We start from the raw sequence: 15417 nt of genomic DNA on the forward strand, positions 1-15417 counted from the left end.
ATTCCATTACTATTCTCCAGAACCGTCTGCAGCAATACACGGCGGATGCCCACTTCATGTCATTTGAGTTATAAAGTGTTTTTTCCCCACCAACTAACCTCCTGTCTGTCTGTTTTATTTGCACAGTAGTCTGATCCTCCTTATGGAAATCTTTTACTTTGGCCATTTGCTGACGTGCTTCCTGTTGGAACCACTCCCACTCCCATGTGTCTGGTCATTACATAGCGGATAAAATAATCCACCTGTCTTCTCTCGTGGTGCTGCCATGAATAAAACACTACGCTGCAAATCAAAGATTTGTTGTTTCCGTTGTTGGTCTTTTAGAGGCGTCATAGCTTTCAATTTCGATTTGTTACCAGATTTTTTTTCGAAGCAATTTCAATGACAAAGAATTCCAAAACACACATCCAAGTATTGCGACGCTAAAACAAACATTTGTTATTAGTTGCTGTCCTTCACAGCCAGTGTGGTCAGCATTGTCAGCTTTTTATGAAAGCATGTGAGGACATCTCACAGCGGTAGAATTTGGTATGCACAGAAAAGTATGTTGTTTCAAACAAGAAATAAAAAAACTGCTGTCGCGAAGGTAAAATTCCACTCCATTCGATGGGGGCGCTGTTGCAAAAAAAAAAAAAAAAAGCCCATTATGACGCGCCTTCTTCGTTTTCACCTCTGACCCCAACATTTGCACGCTGGTAGTGGAGTCACACCGAAGCAACGTGGATACGGTCATATTAACTAAATTCTGTTAAAACGATCTATACCATAATTCCATTATCAGATGGTTCGACGCACATTTACTTGAGAATTCCTCGTAACGACCCAGAAATAAGGTAAGCGCTGTCGTCCATTGCGTTTGTTGACATTCCATGGCGACGATAAAAACTTCAAGGTAGACGGGTGCCGTTCTTATATATTTTGTCACGTTTTGTACGGGTTTGTGGTCCACATTCATGAATACATCATCTATGAGTGTGTCAGTTACATAGACATTTAAGAGTTTGAGGACCATTGAACGTACACCTAACACTAGCCAGGGTTGGTGGAAGACATCACAGGACAGAACTAGTGTTGTTGTCTGAGTGTTGTCTGTCCGCTCTCGATCCCTTTAGAGATGCATGCCTCCGGTTTTGAACTCAACTCGAGGTTCTGATGTACCTTCGGAATTAGCGTGTGTTCCAAACCAAAGAGCTGCTGCCTTATGGTTGTTTCGAGTTAGACACATATATTAAACCATCCACTGAAACATTCTAACATTATTGAACTACAATCTAATAGCTCGGAGTGAAATGTATACGTTATGACGTTGATGCTGTGATATAAACTTTGAAGATATTAACATTCAGATATCCACGATATATTCTTATGGCGTCAACGTGATATGAACATTAAAGGTGTTTCTTAATTCATCAGAAAGCTATGCCAGTGCCAAATGTCAATTTTACATTTTGCCCTTCAATGTTCATCAACCAACCTTGGTTGCTGTTGCACCAAAGTTAAAGCCTGAGAGTGACTTTCAATATCCTCTTGTGTCATGTTTTCATTTGGAAAAGCAAGTGTCATATGGTATTGTGTTGATATCTGCAAATGTGTCCATATTGTTCAGGACTGTTGTGATCTATGCCTTATCATCTGTAGTAACACGTAGCATTCATTTCAGATGGGGAAGGCACCAAAAAAGAGGAGCCTTGCAGACAAAGTCCGCAAAACCAAGACAAAAATCGAGATCAAGAACAACCCTTTTGAGGTGAAAATCAACAGGAAGAAATTTGAGGTTCTGGGACGGAAATCCAAACATGACGTGGGTCTGCCTGGCGTGTCTCGGTCCAAGGCCATCAACAAGGTTGGTCAGCTTCATCTCTTCTCTCTAGAAATGTCAATTGATCATATGCATTATTGAGTCAATATATATTTATGTTCAATGATCTCTACATATACTTTCCTCACACAGAGAAAGGAGACGCTGCTGAAGGAATATAAACAGAAAAACAAGTCCAGCAAATTCATTGACAGACGTCTGGGGGAATATGATGCGAAAATGGCACCAGAGGACAAAATCCTGCAGAGGTTTGCAATGGAGAGACAGGTGAGCATGAATATTGACAGCATCTTGAGTTACATTTTTACACCGAAATAGTTTAATACTTGCATCATGCAATTAAATTCACCATCCATTAATACTGGTTAGAGATGTAGGTGGCAGGTATCTAAATCGCTAACATTCTTTGTCCAGCAATGCTATTGCTCCCCTTGTGACCATCTGGCCTCGCTGTTTTTGTGTGTAATTTCAGAAAACACGACACATGTATGTTTGAGATGTGCATATTTTAAATCTTGTGATTAATTTGAGTCTTCAAGTCTGTGAATTTCATGGAAATGTTGCACAACCGGAGCACCTGGCGTAAACTGCTTTATCTTTTAGCGCGTCCATGAAAAGAAGGATGTGTACAACCTGAATGAGGAAGAGGAGCTGACTCACTACGGCCAGTCTCTGGCTGAAATCGAGAAATTCAACGATTTGGTGAATAGTGACGATGAATCAGAGGAGAAAGGTCTTTTGTCTGGTGAGTGAAATGTTAAAGGTCCACTCTTGGCTGAATGTGGACTGTGTAAAGAACAAGTGTGGTTATTTGTCCAGCGGAGTTGACGGCCTCACACTTTGGAGGAGGGGGTGGGCTCCTAAGGAAAAAGGGGTCGGGGGAGCAACAGGACGAGGACTCGGGCCAGAAAGCAAAGACCCGACAGGAGCTCATTGAAGAACTCATACACAAGTCCAAGCAGGAGAAGGTTTGTCTATTTCGTTGCTTGTTTTGTTGCTGTTGTCGTAGTAATGGACGTCACTTTTAGGAGTTTAAAATGTCTTTCTTTCTGCTAGCGTGACCGTCAGGTGCAGAAGGAGGAGGCCCAGGAGCTGACGGAGAAGCTGGACCAAGAGTGGAAGAGTATCATGTCTCTTGTGGTGAAGAAGACGCCGAAAGCTGAGCGAGAGGACAAAGCGGAGGAAAAACCAAAGGTAGTGACTGAGATTTTTCTAAAGCAAAAACACAAATGACTCTTCGTGGCTCCATTCGTCTTCTCATGGTGCTGCAGCTGGAGGAGTACGACATGATGGTGAGGGAACTGGGCTTCGAGATGAAAGCACAGCCTTCGGAGAAAATGAAGACTCCAGAAGAAGTCGCCCGTGAGGAGAAGGAGAAGCTGCAGAAATTGGAGGTTTGTGTCGACAGGGAAGAGGCGCTGAATTTAATGACTGTCTTTTAATGTGTCATTTCATTGTCAGGCGGATCGACTGAGGAGGATGATGGGAGATGAAGGTGTGCAGGTCACACAGACTCAGAATCACATGTCTGCAGACGACCTGAACGACGGATTCATCCTAGACAAACACGACAAGAAGACGCTGTCCTATCAGGTGAAGGACATCAAAGTTATGATTCACACATGCTTTGAAATTTGGATTTATTAATATTGCTTTAATATTTAGGATGGAAAATGGAACTTGGGTGAGGAGGAAGAGGAAGATGGGGAGGAAGATGATGGAGAGGAGGAGGAGGAAGAAGAGGGAGATGATGAAGACGAGGAGGAGGAGGATGTAGAAGAAGAAGACGATGGGGAGGAGAAGGAAGGAGAGGAAGAAGACCAAGAGGAAGATGATGATGATGATGAAGAAGAAGAAGAGGAAGAGGGCAGCGTTGAAGGCGTCGATGGTCACTCAGACCTGGAGTCTGATCATGACAGTGAGGCAGAGGAAGATGCTGTAGCGAAAAGCAGGAGCAAAGAAGAAATCAAAGTCCAGCAGGAGGCGGCCAAGTCCGAGCTGCCATACACATTTACAGGTCAACACGCACATTTGATTATTATTCGGTACTAACAGCATGTGTTACTTCTAATTAATAAAAACAAAGCAAATAAATATCTACAGTTACAATAAGTTACAGTTACAATAAGGAATGACTTTTGTTGCCTAAATGTCTCACTTATACTCAAGTCTTCATTATTGCCAAACAAGTTGTACAACTAAAGTCATTCATGTTGGTCTGAAAGTTTTCTTCTCATCTTCCCTGTAGTTCCTGAAAGCTTTGACGACCTGAAGAACCTTCTACTGGGCCACACTCCGGACAACCAGCGCCTCATACTGGCCAGGACACTGAAGTCCAACCACCCCAGTTTGGCTGTGGGCAACAAGGTTAAGCTGCAGGTACAAGACCAAACCTTGGGGCTCTGCTCTAGTTATGACCTGTGCCATGAGCTTCTCAGTGCACCAATATGTTGCTCATAATCTCATTAAATGTCTTTAGTTTTTAAAATTTGTTCAGAAGGACCAAGCTCTGAAGTTTGAACGAGTTTTGTTTATAGCTGAAAGTGGGTGAAAGTGTTGAGATGTGTATTGGTCTCATTGTTTCAGAAAATGTTTGGCTCCATCCTGGAGTACATTGGAGAACTGGCCACCACAAGTCCACCAGAGCTGGTCACCATAGACAAGCTGATCCCGTTAGTGATTTATTTATTTATATTATTGGTCTTTAAATTAGCATTTTAGGTGTACAGATCTGAACCCACCTGCTCCTCTCTCCACAGAGAAGTCTACAATCTCTGCCAGATGTTTCCAGAAGCCGCCTGTAAATCCCTGCAGAGCATCATCAGAGATGCCGGTCACAGCATGGAGGAGGTGCTGGAGGTCAAAGGGCAGGCTGCTTTCCCCACACTAGACATGGTATCATTCTGCTCCGTCTGCTGGAAGTCATGTTGTTTGCGGTGTTACATTTGTTTTGGTGTCCACAGCTCATCTACCTGAAGCTGACGGCGCTGCTGTTTCCCACTTCAGACTTCAGACATCCCATCACCACGCCTGCGCTGCTCTTCATCGGACAGTCGCTCACCAAGGTGCACTTTTGACTATAAAAAGGATCATGTCTGTTTCCATGGCAACACCTCTTACTTGTTTTTGGGGTTGGATTTTTAAGTTAATAGCAGTGTGGGATCACATTTGTGTTTCTTCTGCTTGTTGTGTGCCCTTGTAGTGTCCCGTGAGGTCACTTCAGGACGTGACGTCAGGGTTGCTCCTGTGCTGCCTGGCGGTGGAGTATGTCTCCCTCTCCAAACGCTTCCTGCCTGAGCTTGTTAACTTCCTCCTTGGGACGCTGAACTTGGCAGTGAAGAATAAGACGAGTCTGGGTAGCGTCACACTCCGAGTTTCCTCTGTGGTGTCTGAGGAAGAAGTGTGATTATGGTTTAAATGTTATCCGGCAGGTTACTCCACAGTGCCCCCCTTCAGGACCACGGGGAAACACAGCGATCTCCTGGTGCTGTCTGACTCCCAGTCCAGTCAGCACTGGGTCAAGAAAGGCCTGCCGCTGTCTGCCACCAAACACCTGCAGCTGGAAACAGACCTGGAGAGAGACCACTACAGGTGGGGAGCAGTTCATCTATTTATAGCATATCTTTCCAGCACGAGGCCTGCGCTTTTCTTAAGTAGTGTTTTTACACTGTGATGTAACGGTTGCTGGGAGACGGTTGTGGCTGAATCAGGAAGACGAGACGCACTGATTTTTCTTCAGCTCAATTAGACCTCCAAATAATACAGAACTACAGTTTAAGTGAGAATAAAAAGTCTTGACGTTTAAGGAGCCACATTTGAATTCCAACTGAAGTCCTTCTACATTCTGGAAATATTAGTGGACTGGCGTTCCCACCTGATGGGACCAGAGCGCTGGTGTCATTCAGCGAGTCGGCAGTCGGCTTTCACACAGCAGCTGGTGTGTGGGCTCAGAGCGGCGCTGCTTCAGGATACCATAGTTTCTGTAACTTGTAGAAGACCGCTTCAATAGAAGAACTGACGCACTGAGACCCGCCATGATCGAATGAATATGTCATTTGAGCTAAGAAAAGGTTTTAAAGAATGAAGAATTTGTGAAAACCACACATGGGATAAGGATCTGGAGGAAACACAGATTGCATGCTGCAGCGGTGCTAATGATCTACGGTGGATTTGTTGTTTACCTCCCCTGCCTTATCACTTTTCTTCAATGCCACTTAGATTTTTCTAAGCGATATATCCCAAATCACTTTAAGCCACTTTTATCTCTGCAGGCTGTCATGTGTCTCCACGTGTCTGGACCTGGTGAAGAGTTGCTGCATGCTCTACAAAGACCTCCCCTCCTTCACCGACATCCTCCGGCCAATCACAGCGCTGCTGTCAAAGCATCTACCCGCCCAAACTTTACCAGACTCTCTGAAGGTCAGAGTTAACATCCTACATTTGTAGATTTAATTATATATATATATATATTTTTTGCGTTTTGGATTTATTTGTTTTTATGCTATGTTCACTTGTCTTTGCAATAATATTGCTATATAAAACAATGTTTTTTGTATATATATTTTATATATTATTTTGTGTATATATATATATATATATATATATATACGTATACAACTTCCTCACCTAAAAGCCCTTTTCACGACTGACATGTAATTTTCTCAACATTGTTTATAGGGTGTGTGTGTGTGGATATATACTACTACTACTAGTACTAATACTAGTTTTGATAGTCCTCCAACTTTGAAGCTGGAACCTTGTTCTAAAATGTGATGGTTCTTCTCTAACTGCGGTGTTTCAGGAGCTGCACTCTGAGATCCTGGCGGTGATCAGCAGCGCTCCGGTCACTCACCGCCGACTGGTGTTTGATAAGAAGAAACCCGTTCCTCTGAAACTGCTCACGCCGAAAATCGTAGAAGTGTACGTGCATCAGAGTTTTTTTCTTTGGGTCCATGAAGCCCGTGATGTGACTGGTCGTTTGTTTTGCTTGACAGCCTCGACTACGGGAAGAAGCGCGGCTGCACCCGGGAGGAACGTGAGAAGGAGCGGCTGAAGCACAAGTACAAGAAGGAGTTCAAGGGAGCCTTGAGGGAGATCCGGAAGGACTCGCGCTTCCTGGCCCGGGAGAAGCTGAGCGAAGTCATGAGCAGGTACGAACACCGCGTCCATGTGGTGCTGAAAATCAACCTTCACTCAATGTAACCATCGTTTGTTTGTGTTTCAGAGATGCGGAGAGGAAGCGGAAGGTGAAGGAGCTCTTCGGCAGTTTGGCCACACAAGAGGGAGAGTGGAAAGCACTGAAGAGGAAGAAGAGGAAGTGAGGAGGCTCCAAATAGCCCTTTTGAATTTTGACTCTCCTGTCATGACGTTTTTATACTGTGCATTAACTGCAGTGTTCTCACATCATCCAATAAAACCTCTTCTTCTTCTACAATTCTGCTGTCTGTGACGTCGCTGTGATCTCCATGTGAAGCTCCAGCGGTGGACTGACAGAAGCTGCCGCAGGAATAGAAATAATCCGCCGTGACGCAGATGTTGGCCTTGAATGAAACAAAACATCTCACCAGAGAAGTTCACCTTGAATTCCTCTGCTTGACACAGCTAGCTGTCAAAGTACTTTTGATCACGACTGAATTGAAGACTCTTGCTTTTTGAATGGAATATGGGAAAATGGCTTCAGTATTTATGAATCAATCATAGAAGCTTAACTTTAAAAGGCTCATGTGCATTACAGTCTCAGGTTCACCTGCATTGACTAGGAGCTCTACTTTACTGGCCAGTGCTGAGAAGCTGCAGACCATTGAACAGTGGTGGCAGGTTACAGCAGCTAATCGTATCTGCATAAATCTATTAGTTGGTCATTTTTTATTTCTTTTAAAATGACAATTTGTCTTTTTTTATGCATCATCATCAATCACTCCTCCACTTTTTGATTAAAAGAGTGTTGAGAGTGCACTATAGCATTGTTTTTCCAACCGGTGTGCCTTGAGGGTCAGGCGTGTTGTGGGAAATGATTCAGTTTCACCCGATTGATCTGGAGTTGGTGGTAGGTGATGTGATGACAGTAAATCATGAACAAGTAGAACGTGTTGTTTTACCAACATGTGGAGATTACATGGATTCGGTCACATTCTTTCTATGCACTATAGATCTATACCGACGCGACTCGTCCATCACTCCTTGCTGCGCTACGCTTGGTGCTCCTCTTCCCACACACACTCACAGCAAAGAAGGTGGACCCGTGTCGCCAAAGACTGTCTGCACCACAGAGCTAACAGGACCTCTCACTTCAAAAACATTATTGACACTGGTTGCCACTGGGTCAAATGATCAGATCCAATCCCTCTAAATATTTGTTTTAAGGGAAGATGGGTGAATAAAAATCACAGTCAACCTACACAACATTACGAGTTACCTTTTGGCTCCACAAGTGACCCAGCTGAAGGTCCTGCTAGGAAAGTGTCACAAGCTGCATTTTTAGAGGCATTTAAGAAGCAGGCACTCATTTCATTTCAGTCCATGAGCAACCCTGGTGAATCGCTCCCATAAGAAGGACAGGTTATTCCTGTGAGAACACCCTCATTTTCGCCTCCTTCTCTAACAATCTGAACAATGCAAGGTTTCATTGCACTATTTCTTGAAAAACAAAGATCGAGCATTGTGCCTAGTGGGCTCCAAATATGTCACTGCTTCATGAAGCTTCATCAGCTCACCGCTACTAAAGCTAAAGCCCCAAGAGAATGAAAGACAATTTCCTATTGGACCTAAGTTCAGAGTCTTGCCCTTAAAATGGCGCAGACTACGCCATTAGCTCTGATGCTAATGGTGAATCTTGCGCACTCGAGTCAAAACTTCCCATTGGGGTGTTTTGGTTTTTTTTCTTCTCTTATTTAAATAAAAAAAAAATCTATTCAGGGAAACAGCTGTTTTTTCAGTGTCACACATACAGTTTGAAATTCTATCTCAGGAATCTATATGTGACATTGTCAACTTCAGATCAATACGCAGCAGCTTCTATTGACTGATCATTTTAGCCACACTCTCCAAAAATCACCTGAGAAAAAGTGGCAGTGGACCGAAAAGATTCCAATATCTATTCATTTTTGGCCTTCTCGGCAGTTCTGGGTTTAAAATATCCATTCCAGTGGATTGAGAACAATCTGCCAAAGAAAGTCTTACAACACCTTTGTACACATTTTATTCAACACCCACGATTCAAATAAACAGCACTGATTGTTTCACATGCTCTTGAACCATTATCGCTATGGTTACATACAAAGTACGATTGCACGATTAGCTTAGCACTTCAGAGTCCACCACAGAAAACAGACAAAAAATAAGACTTTCTCCATCAAGCCGTCACTCATATTCAGACACTTAGGTGATGGTCGAGGAGCGCCACGTTGACACGCACACCTGGTGACACGGTGCGCTTCTCAGTGGGAGGGAGTCACTGGAAAGGGCAGCGGGTCACGGGAAACACACTTGAAGTGCAAAATGCACAACGGAGAGACACACGCAACAGCAGGACGCACGGCACACACATGAGGATGCTGGGCACAGACTCCGGTTAGGCACGATGGGAATTGGCAGGGAGATGTGGAATGTTTCAGTCGTGACCTTTGATTTCCGTTCTCTGGCGTCTGTTCAATCGTCAGTGTCATCCTGCAGGAGGTGGACAAGAAGTGGACAAGTTAACTGTGGCTTCCTTTAAGGACGTTCTTCTTGCATCGCTCGGCTCATGACACAGAAGGACCAGTGTTTTGGTTCCGATCTGCTCGACCAAACTCACTTTGAGTAAAGAGAATATTTATATAAACTGGCTTATCTGGACCCACGTGGACAGCGTGGCCACTCAGTGCTGACACTGAATTTAGTGTTATCCCAATAGTCTGCTAATGGCTACATTAAAAAAAAAAACCAAACAAACCATGATTTAGCACTCAATAGTTTTAAACTGCTAGCTTAAAAGTGCTGAGTAACCATGTTGTCAGCAAACTCACCTCTGTGACGTCAGCAGAGTCAGTCCCAACTGGTGATTCGGCTAAATTGTCTGCCACAGATGTGTCATCGTTCTGAAACGTAAACACAAGTTCTAGTTTAGGAAGTAATGAAGCGCTGTTTTTATACAACAAAGTGAGAGTCGCACACTTGTCGCAGTGTAGGCCGATCGTTCAGTGAACGACTGTCAAACCACAGAGAAAATCTGATTAGAAGACAGTCATAGCATTATATTTTAGATATAGAGTGCTTTTTGTGAGACCTTTTAAAAAGAACGACACCTGTAAAACACAAGTAAGAAAATCATGTCGGTCCTGGAGCCATTTGCAGCCCATGAAGGGATTTCATGCGCCTTCAACCTCTGCCACACTCAGCCAAATGATGCAAAATACACTAGCATTTCACACATTGAATTTGAACTTCACATCAGCCAAAAAAAAAAAAAAAAATACTAATAATAACGTTGAATATAGCCACCATCGTGATTTATTGTGCCATTGTCAAACCGATGCAAAATAAACAATATTTTGTTGTTTATTTTGTGGCAAATATTCTGATACCATTAAACTGTGATTAATTGAGATGAATTCATCACAAATTCTCTAATTAACTAGGTTTTTTCTGATCAAATCCCACCCCCCTCAGCATGCAATGTTGACTTCTGCATCAACATAGGGTGCAAAGGTCACATGACCATCACTGGTATTAGACTCCATGGGAGTGAGAGTGTGTTGCATCAGCTCTTTCTGACTAGATCCTCTCAGCCAAAAAAATGCAACACTATGTGTCGACAATTGAACACTGTAAAAAAAAAACAAATGTCCCTTAGGTCCCAGTTTTGCATTCATCTTAAGTAAATAAAGTAGGAAAACAACAGAGCTGTTATCACTAAAGTGGCCAAGAACAAGCCCACAGCTAACCCCACTGTTGCGGTACGTAAAAATCCTCGGCTCAAAGCAAAGTGCTTTGTCCACAATGCTGAACATAGTGGACGAAACCTTGGGCTTCATGAAAGATTAAAGATGTGTGCCATGTTTCCTTCACCCCTGGGCCCTGACTGTGGACCCCTGCCGTGCTGCCGCTAATTAAAGAGGGAAGCTCCTCTCCTCCTCGGTGTGTGTGTGTGTGTGTGTGTGTGTGTGTGTGTGTGTGTGTGTGCTGCTCTGAGAAAGCTTTAATTGGTTGATCATTTCCGGCAACTAGCGCTGATGATCAAGCAAGAGTGATGCGGATAGCAGCGTCTCGGTGTTGCTGATACAAAGCCATCAGGGTGTTTTACTGTGTTGATCTGCAGTGGACAAAGACTTGTCCATTTCTGTGAGGGCACCGAAAGTGACCCGCAGGGGAGAGTGGAACCATGGGAGGGGAGTTTGGGCTTCTAGTGTTTGAGTCGTCTGACAGCAGGATCAGACGAAAAATACAAGGTTGGATTTGGCTCATGACTCACTAAGGAGCCAGTGAGTTTGAGAAACTGTGTGAGACGTGGAAGAATGTAGGTGCGCCTGAGCCCACTGATAGCTATGGGTCAGCTAATGAAAGAGGTGCCAAAGATTTTGTGTTCTTAGCATCAATATCTGATGCTGTTGCAGTGAAGCGACATTTTTTTTTCAGGACTGTGATTTCGTTTTTGTCAATAAGGGCCGTGGGAAACTGTACGTTAAAGGTTGTGTATATCCCTGTCATGAAAATAACCTGAGAACCTGAGCACCTATAGAAGTGTTGCTTACGTTCCTCATCCCCCTCATCTGGACAAAGTAGCTGCTGTCTGAGGAGGACACACACAGTGGTTCTGAGAAGTGATGAGAAATAAAGGACACGTGGAGCCTCAATGCTTATGCTAGCTGATCCAGACCTTGGTAGTTCCATAGGTGTGGCCACCCTGGAGCGGAGGTGTGACAGTTAGTGTGTTGCTCACTTGTTTGGCAGGATCCTTCTTGACCAATCCAGTGGCGGCGGCGATACTACCGGCTCCCTCCACTGTTTTGTGGGCCACTGCCGTTACCCCGGTAACCACAGCTCCACTCACTTGGGACACTCCAGACACAGTTTTTCCTGCAACTGTGAGGAAGAAGAGGAAGTGAGAATGGAAGTGTGGACATGTGACACACATTTAAAAATGGCAACCAGGACATGAGAATTGAGTTCAACAGTGAGCTTTGAAGAGGAGGCCTCATGGAAATTTGAAGGACAAGAGAAAGCAAGGAGCGGCAGATTAGGACACCTCACGCGTTATAGCTGTCTCTGTGGCCCCACCCTAGAAACACCCAAAGAACCTGCATGGGGAGTCATTATATACATGAAATGTAAGCCACCTCTTCAGTCTTTGTTTTGGGTCCCTTGGGTTTCAATACAGGAAGAAGGTGTATTTGTATGCATGTTGCAGGTATTTTTCCAAAGAAACCATGGAATGAAACAAAAGCTCCAGCAGTTTAGTTTATTTGGTTCTTCTAAAAATGTTCAGCAAATGAATGTCGACATTTGTGATCTCAGGCAAATTCAAGTGAAATGTATGTAAAGTTATAAGGTGAAAATTTCATCTGAAATTTGGAACATTTTCCAAAAAACAACAGCGCAAAACTCTTTCATACAAAATAAAAATTGGCTGCATTCTTCCTAATTTTTTAAAATGTTTTTTTGACAAAAAATATTTTACCCCATTAAAAACAATTACGATTAAATTGAAGGTGACATTTTTGCTATTATTTTTGGCATGTAGTTTTCAAAACTACAGTTTTTCTCTATCCCTGTTCTTGCTGTTGATTTATTTCTTTAATTTTCATTCTACTTCATCATTTGTTGCTGTTATTCATTCATCAACATACCTCAATTATTTAAGTAAACCATAAGAAAAAAAAGGGTAAAAAATAGAATATTAGGTTTAGGAAAACAAAAAAAACACAAATTGTTCAATAAAAGCTAATTGTTAAAAAAGCATTACAACTCTTCATCTTAAAGAAAATAGTTTAACTGTTAATTGTGGCAGCATAGTTTCAAATAACAACCAAATGTTTTCATCCTCATATGAATAATCAGATCTGAAAAGTATCTCTTGCAAATTCAACATTGTCACACATTCATCCTATTTCGCTTTTCCCCCCGAAAAACACATTCTGCAGTCTCTGATCATAGTTTTTGTGAAACTGGTCCAACTGGTTTGGATTGTGAAAATGAAGCTTCCTTGTTTCGAGTTACACCTAAACCTTGGACCATGGACAGACTGTAGTTTCAATTTTGTCCAGATCTCAGCTCCATTTACCGAGACTCTGGCAGACGCTACATATTGGATGATATGTTTGAGGCTCCTCTCACTTGGTCCCCTCATTCTGGTGTTCTGTAACTCGCACTTCAACAAAACCGTAGTTTCCCCCGAAGGCCGGAGTTGCTTTGGATTCTCTGCTTGTTGTGCGTAAGTAGCAGCGAGCCAGAGGGAGTTGAGCGAGTGGGGCAACGAGACACGTCACCAATGGAACACACAACTGGAGAGAGCAATTGTAACTTCAGGCCTTTTAGACCTCTGGAGAGCGAGAAAGATCCCCACAGGTCCAAACCTCAATCTGAGGATGAAGACTTCAAAATAACTGGGTCATTATCATTAGGTTTCAGTTTGGTTCAGAGTCATGTTTAAGGTGAGCCATGTGTTTTGGAGGGTTAAGTTAAGGGTGAGAGGCTGAGGAGAGCATGATGTCAATGAGAAACCTCTCAATGTCCCCACAAGGAGAGCAATACACACGTGTTTGTGTGTGTGTGTGTGTTGTTGAAGGAAAGACACTGCTCTACTCACCAGGTGAAAACATTAAACAAAGCAAAAGGTTTAAACCACTCAAATTCAGACGCCTTACCTGTGGTCACTCCATCCTTGGTTTTGGTCCCTGAAACAGATCAGAGGTCAATGAATCAGAGAAAGGCGCCACACTCAATGATTCTTCTTTTTATTGAAGACATGTCCGGTTCTCATAGAAGAAGACGAGGAGGACACCCACCGACGAATATGACCCCGTCCTTGGTCATCTCCGCGGCTCCGGTCACTCCCTGCTTGGTCATCTGTGCCGCTGACGCGACACCTTCCTTCGCTTTGGAAAAACCCTTCTTCAACACGTCCATCTTGGCTTGAATGAACCCCGAATCGCCGCAGCTGGAGAGGAGATACAACAATGAGAGGAAAGAAGCGCTCGGCTCCCACACGCACGGCGATGCCACCGCCCTACTTTGTCTCTCGGACGCTTCGAGTGAAATGTCAGCGGAGGAAAATTCCACCTGTAGGATCGTGTGAATGGGCGCTCGCTTCGCGCAAGTGAGCAGGTGCGATTTCACTCGCGTCCAAAAGCCAAGCGTGCGACGCCGCGTTTCGTTGAAACAAGTTGCTTGGGAGGGAGAGCACAGTTCGAGTGGAGAGACTCACGCACCTGTTAGCTCCAACTTCCTCGCCGCCGACTGTCAAGCGCAGTGATCCGGGAGGATTCGCGCAGCCGAACCGGTTAGTGGAGCACAACCGCTCACTCACCCCGCAGACAGACAGACGAGCAGCAGGTTGGACAGACGCCTCCCACGCCTCCTTGGTGATGATGATAGTGGTGATCGATCAAACCTCGTGATCGCCGCTCTACACACACACGCTGATGACGTAGCCCCCGCTGACAGAACGTGGGTTGCCCACGGCTGCGTGGGTGCAGGATGCCAACATTCATAATCACTTTCTGGTGGACTGCTGTTCCCACATGACGTCAATGTTAAGTGTATCAGAGCAGGACTAAAGGTGTTGCAGAGGACACTCATTTTATGGTTAAAAAATATAATAATAATAATAATAATAATAATAATAATAATTATGATGTGTTTGTTTAACACAAGAGAGCGATTGAAGTTAATAATAATAATAATAATTTTATCCATTATTTATTATTGAGTTTGGGTGGTTGGGGCAGCAGCTACAGCAGGGTGAGTCCTTTCAGTGTGTTTCCATCTTCTCCCTTTGTTTGCATTGGTACTCCCATATTCCAAGGACAGACAGAAGCCATTTTTTACACACTTTTTTTTTGCGTGTGTTCACTTTGCGGACCGACTATTGAGGTGTATTCTAATGTACTTTGACTGATGCCTTTTTCGTGTCACTTTTGCATTATAGCATTTTTGTGTAGCTAACTTTTGTGTCTCTTAAAAATATTGTTCTGGTGAGCAAGTCCATACTCTGTGTTATAAGAATATTGATGTTTTGTTCATTTTAATCAATCAGTACCATCCTCCTTCTGCTCAATCTCTAATAATGTTCCACTTGAAAGAAACTGCCATGAGGGCAGGGTCATATTGTGTTGGTGAGGATTGTGTGCTTCCAGGAGCAAGATGCACTTGTCCTTGAGGCAGAATCCTGGTGGCGATCTACTGTAAAGAAAGGTTGTTTACACCATGAACACCTTCTCCATTATATATTTAATGACTCCACATTCAATGTGTATGAAACACTGTTGCTCGGGAGCAAATTGTGCACACAGATACTCGGACCATCTTATGAACAAATGCTCGGAGCTTTCAGTTTTCTGCTTGCGTTGTTCTCTCCTCGAATGATATTGCCTGTTCTTTGCAGAGCATTTCTATCAGACTCA

At 43.6% G+C, this 15417-nt stretch overlaps 2 protein-coding genes across 4 annotated transcripts; one reads left to right on the forward strand and one right to left on the reverse strand.

Moving 5' to 3' along the window:
• Positions 1-675: 675 nt before the first annotated feature.
• Positions 676-7253, forward strand: nop14 (NOP14 nucleolar protein homolog (yeast)). Its single transcript, XM_053865413.1, has 19 exons — positions 676-833; positions 1661-1843; positions 1952-2086; positions 2423-2564; positions 2639-2787; positions 2876-3013; positions 3091-3213; positions 3281-3412; positions 3485-3836; positions 4068-4198; positions 4406-4491; positions 4579-4714; positions 4783-4884; positions 5022-5175; positions 5251-5410; positions 6091-6238; positions 6621-6739; positions 6814-6969; positions 7044-7253. Exons 2-19 carry the CDS (start codon positions 1661-1663, stop codon positions 7138-7140), a joined length of 2643 nt encoding a protein of 880 aa, XP_053721388.1. The 5' UTR covers positions 676-833; the 3' UTR covers positions 7141-7253.
• A 1741-nt stretch (positions 7254-8994) lies between these two features.
• Positions 8995-14397, reverse strand: LOC128770554 (alpha-synuclein-like). Of its 3 annotated transcripts, none has more exons than XM_053885161.1 (6): positions 14322-14397; positions 13801-13952; positions 13660-13689; positions 11736-11878; positions 9823-9894; positions 8995-9484 (listed from the first exon to the last, which is right to left on the reverse strand). In XM_053885161.1, the coding sequence occupies exons 2-6, from the start codon at positions 13919-13921 to the stop codon at positions 9467-9469; spliced, it is 384 nt and encodes a 127-aa protein (XP_053741136.1). In that variant the 5' UTR covers positions 13922-13952; positions 14322-14397; the 3' UTR covers positions 8995-9466. The 3 variants fall into 3 exon arrangements, with proteins under 3 accessions (XP_053741136.1, XP_053741116.1, XP_053741126.1); XM_053885141.1 differs by having other exon boundaries at positions 14224-14361; XM_053885151.1 differs by lacking the exon at positions 14322-14397 and adding an exon at positions 14026-14185.
• Positions 14398-15417: the final 1020 nt, after the last annotated feature.

This window comes from Synchiropus splendidus, chromosome 1 (genome assembly GCF_027744825.2).
Source record: "Synchiropus splendidus isolate RoL2022-P1 chromosome 1, RoL_Sspl_1.0, whole genome shotgun sequence".
NCBI classification, from domain to species: Eukaryota; Metazoa; Chordata; class Actinopteri; order Syngnathiformes; family Callionymidae; genus Synchiropus; species Synchiropus splendidus.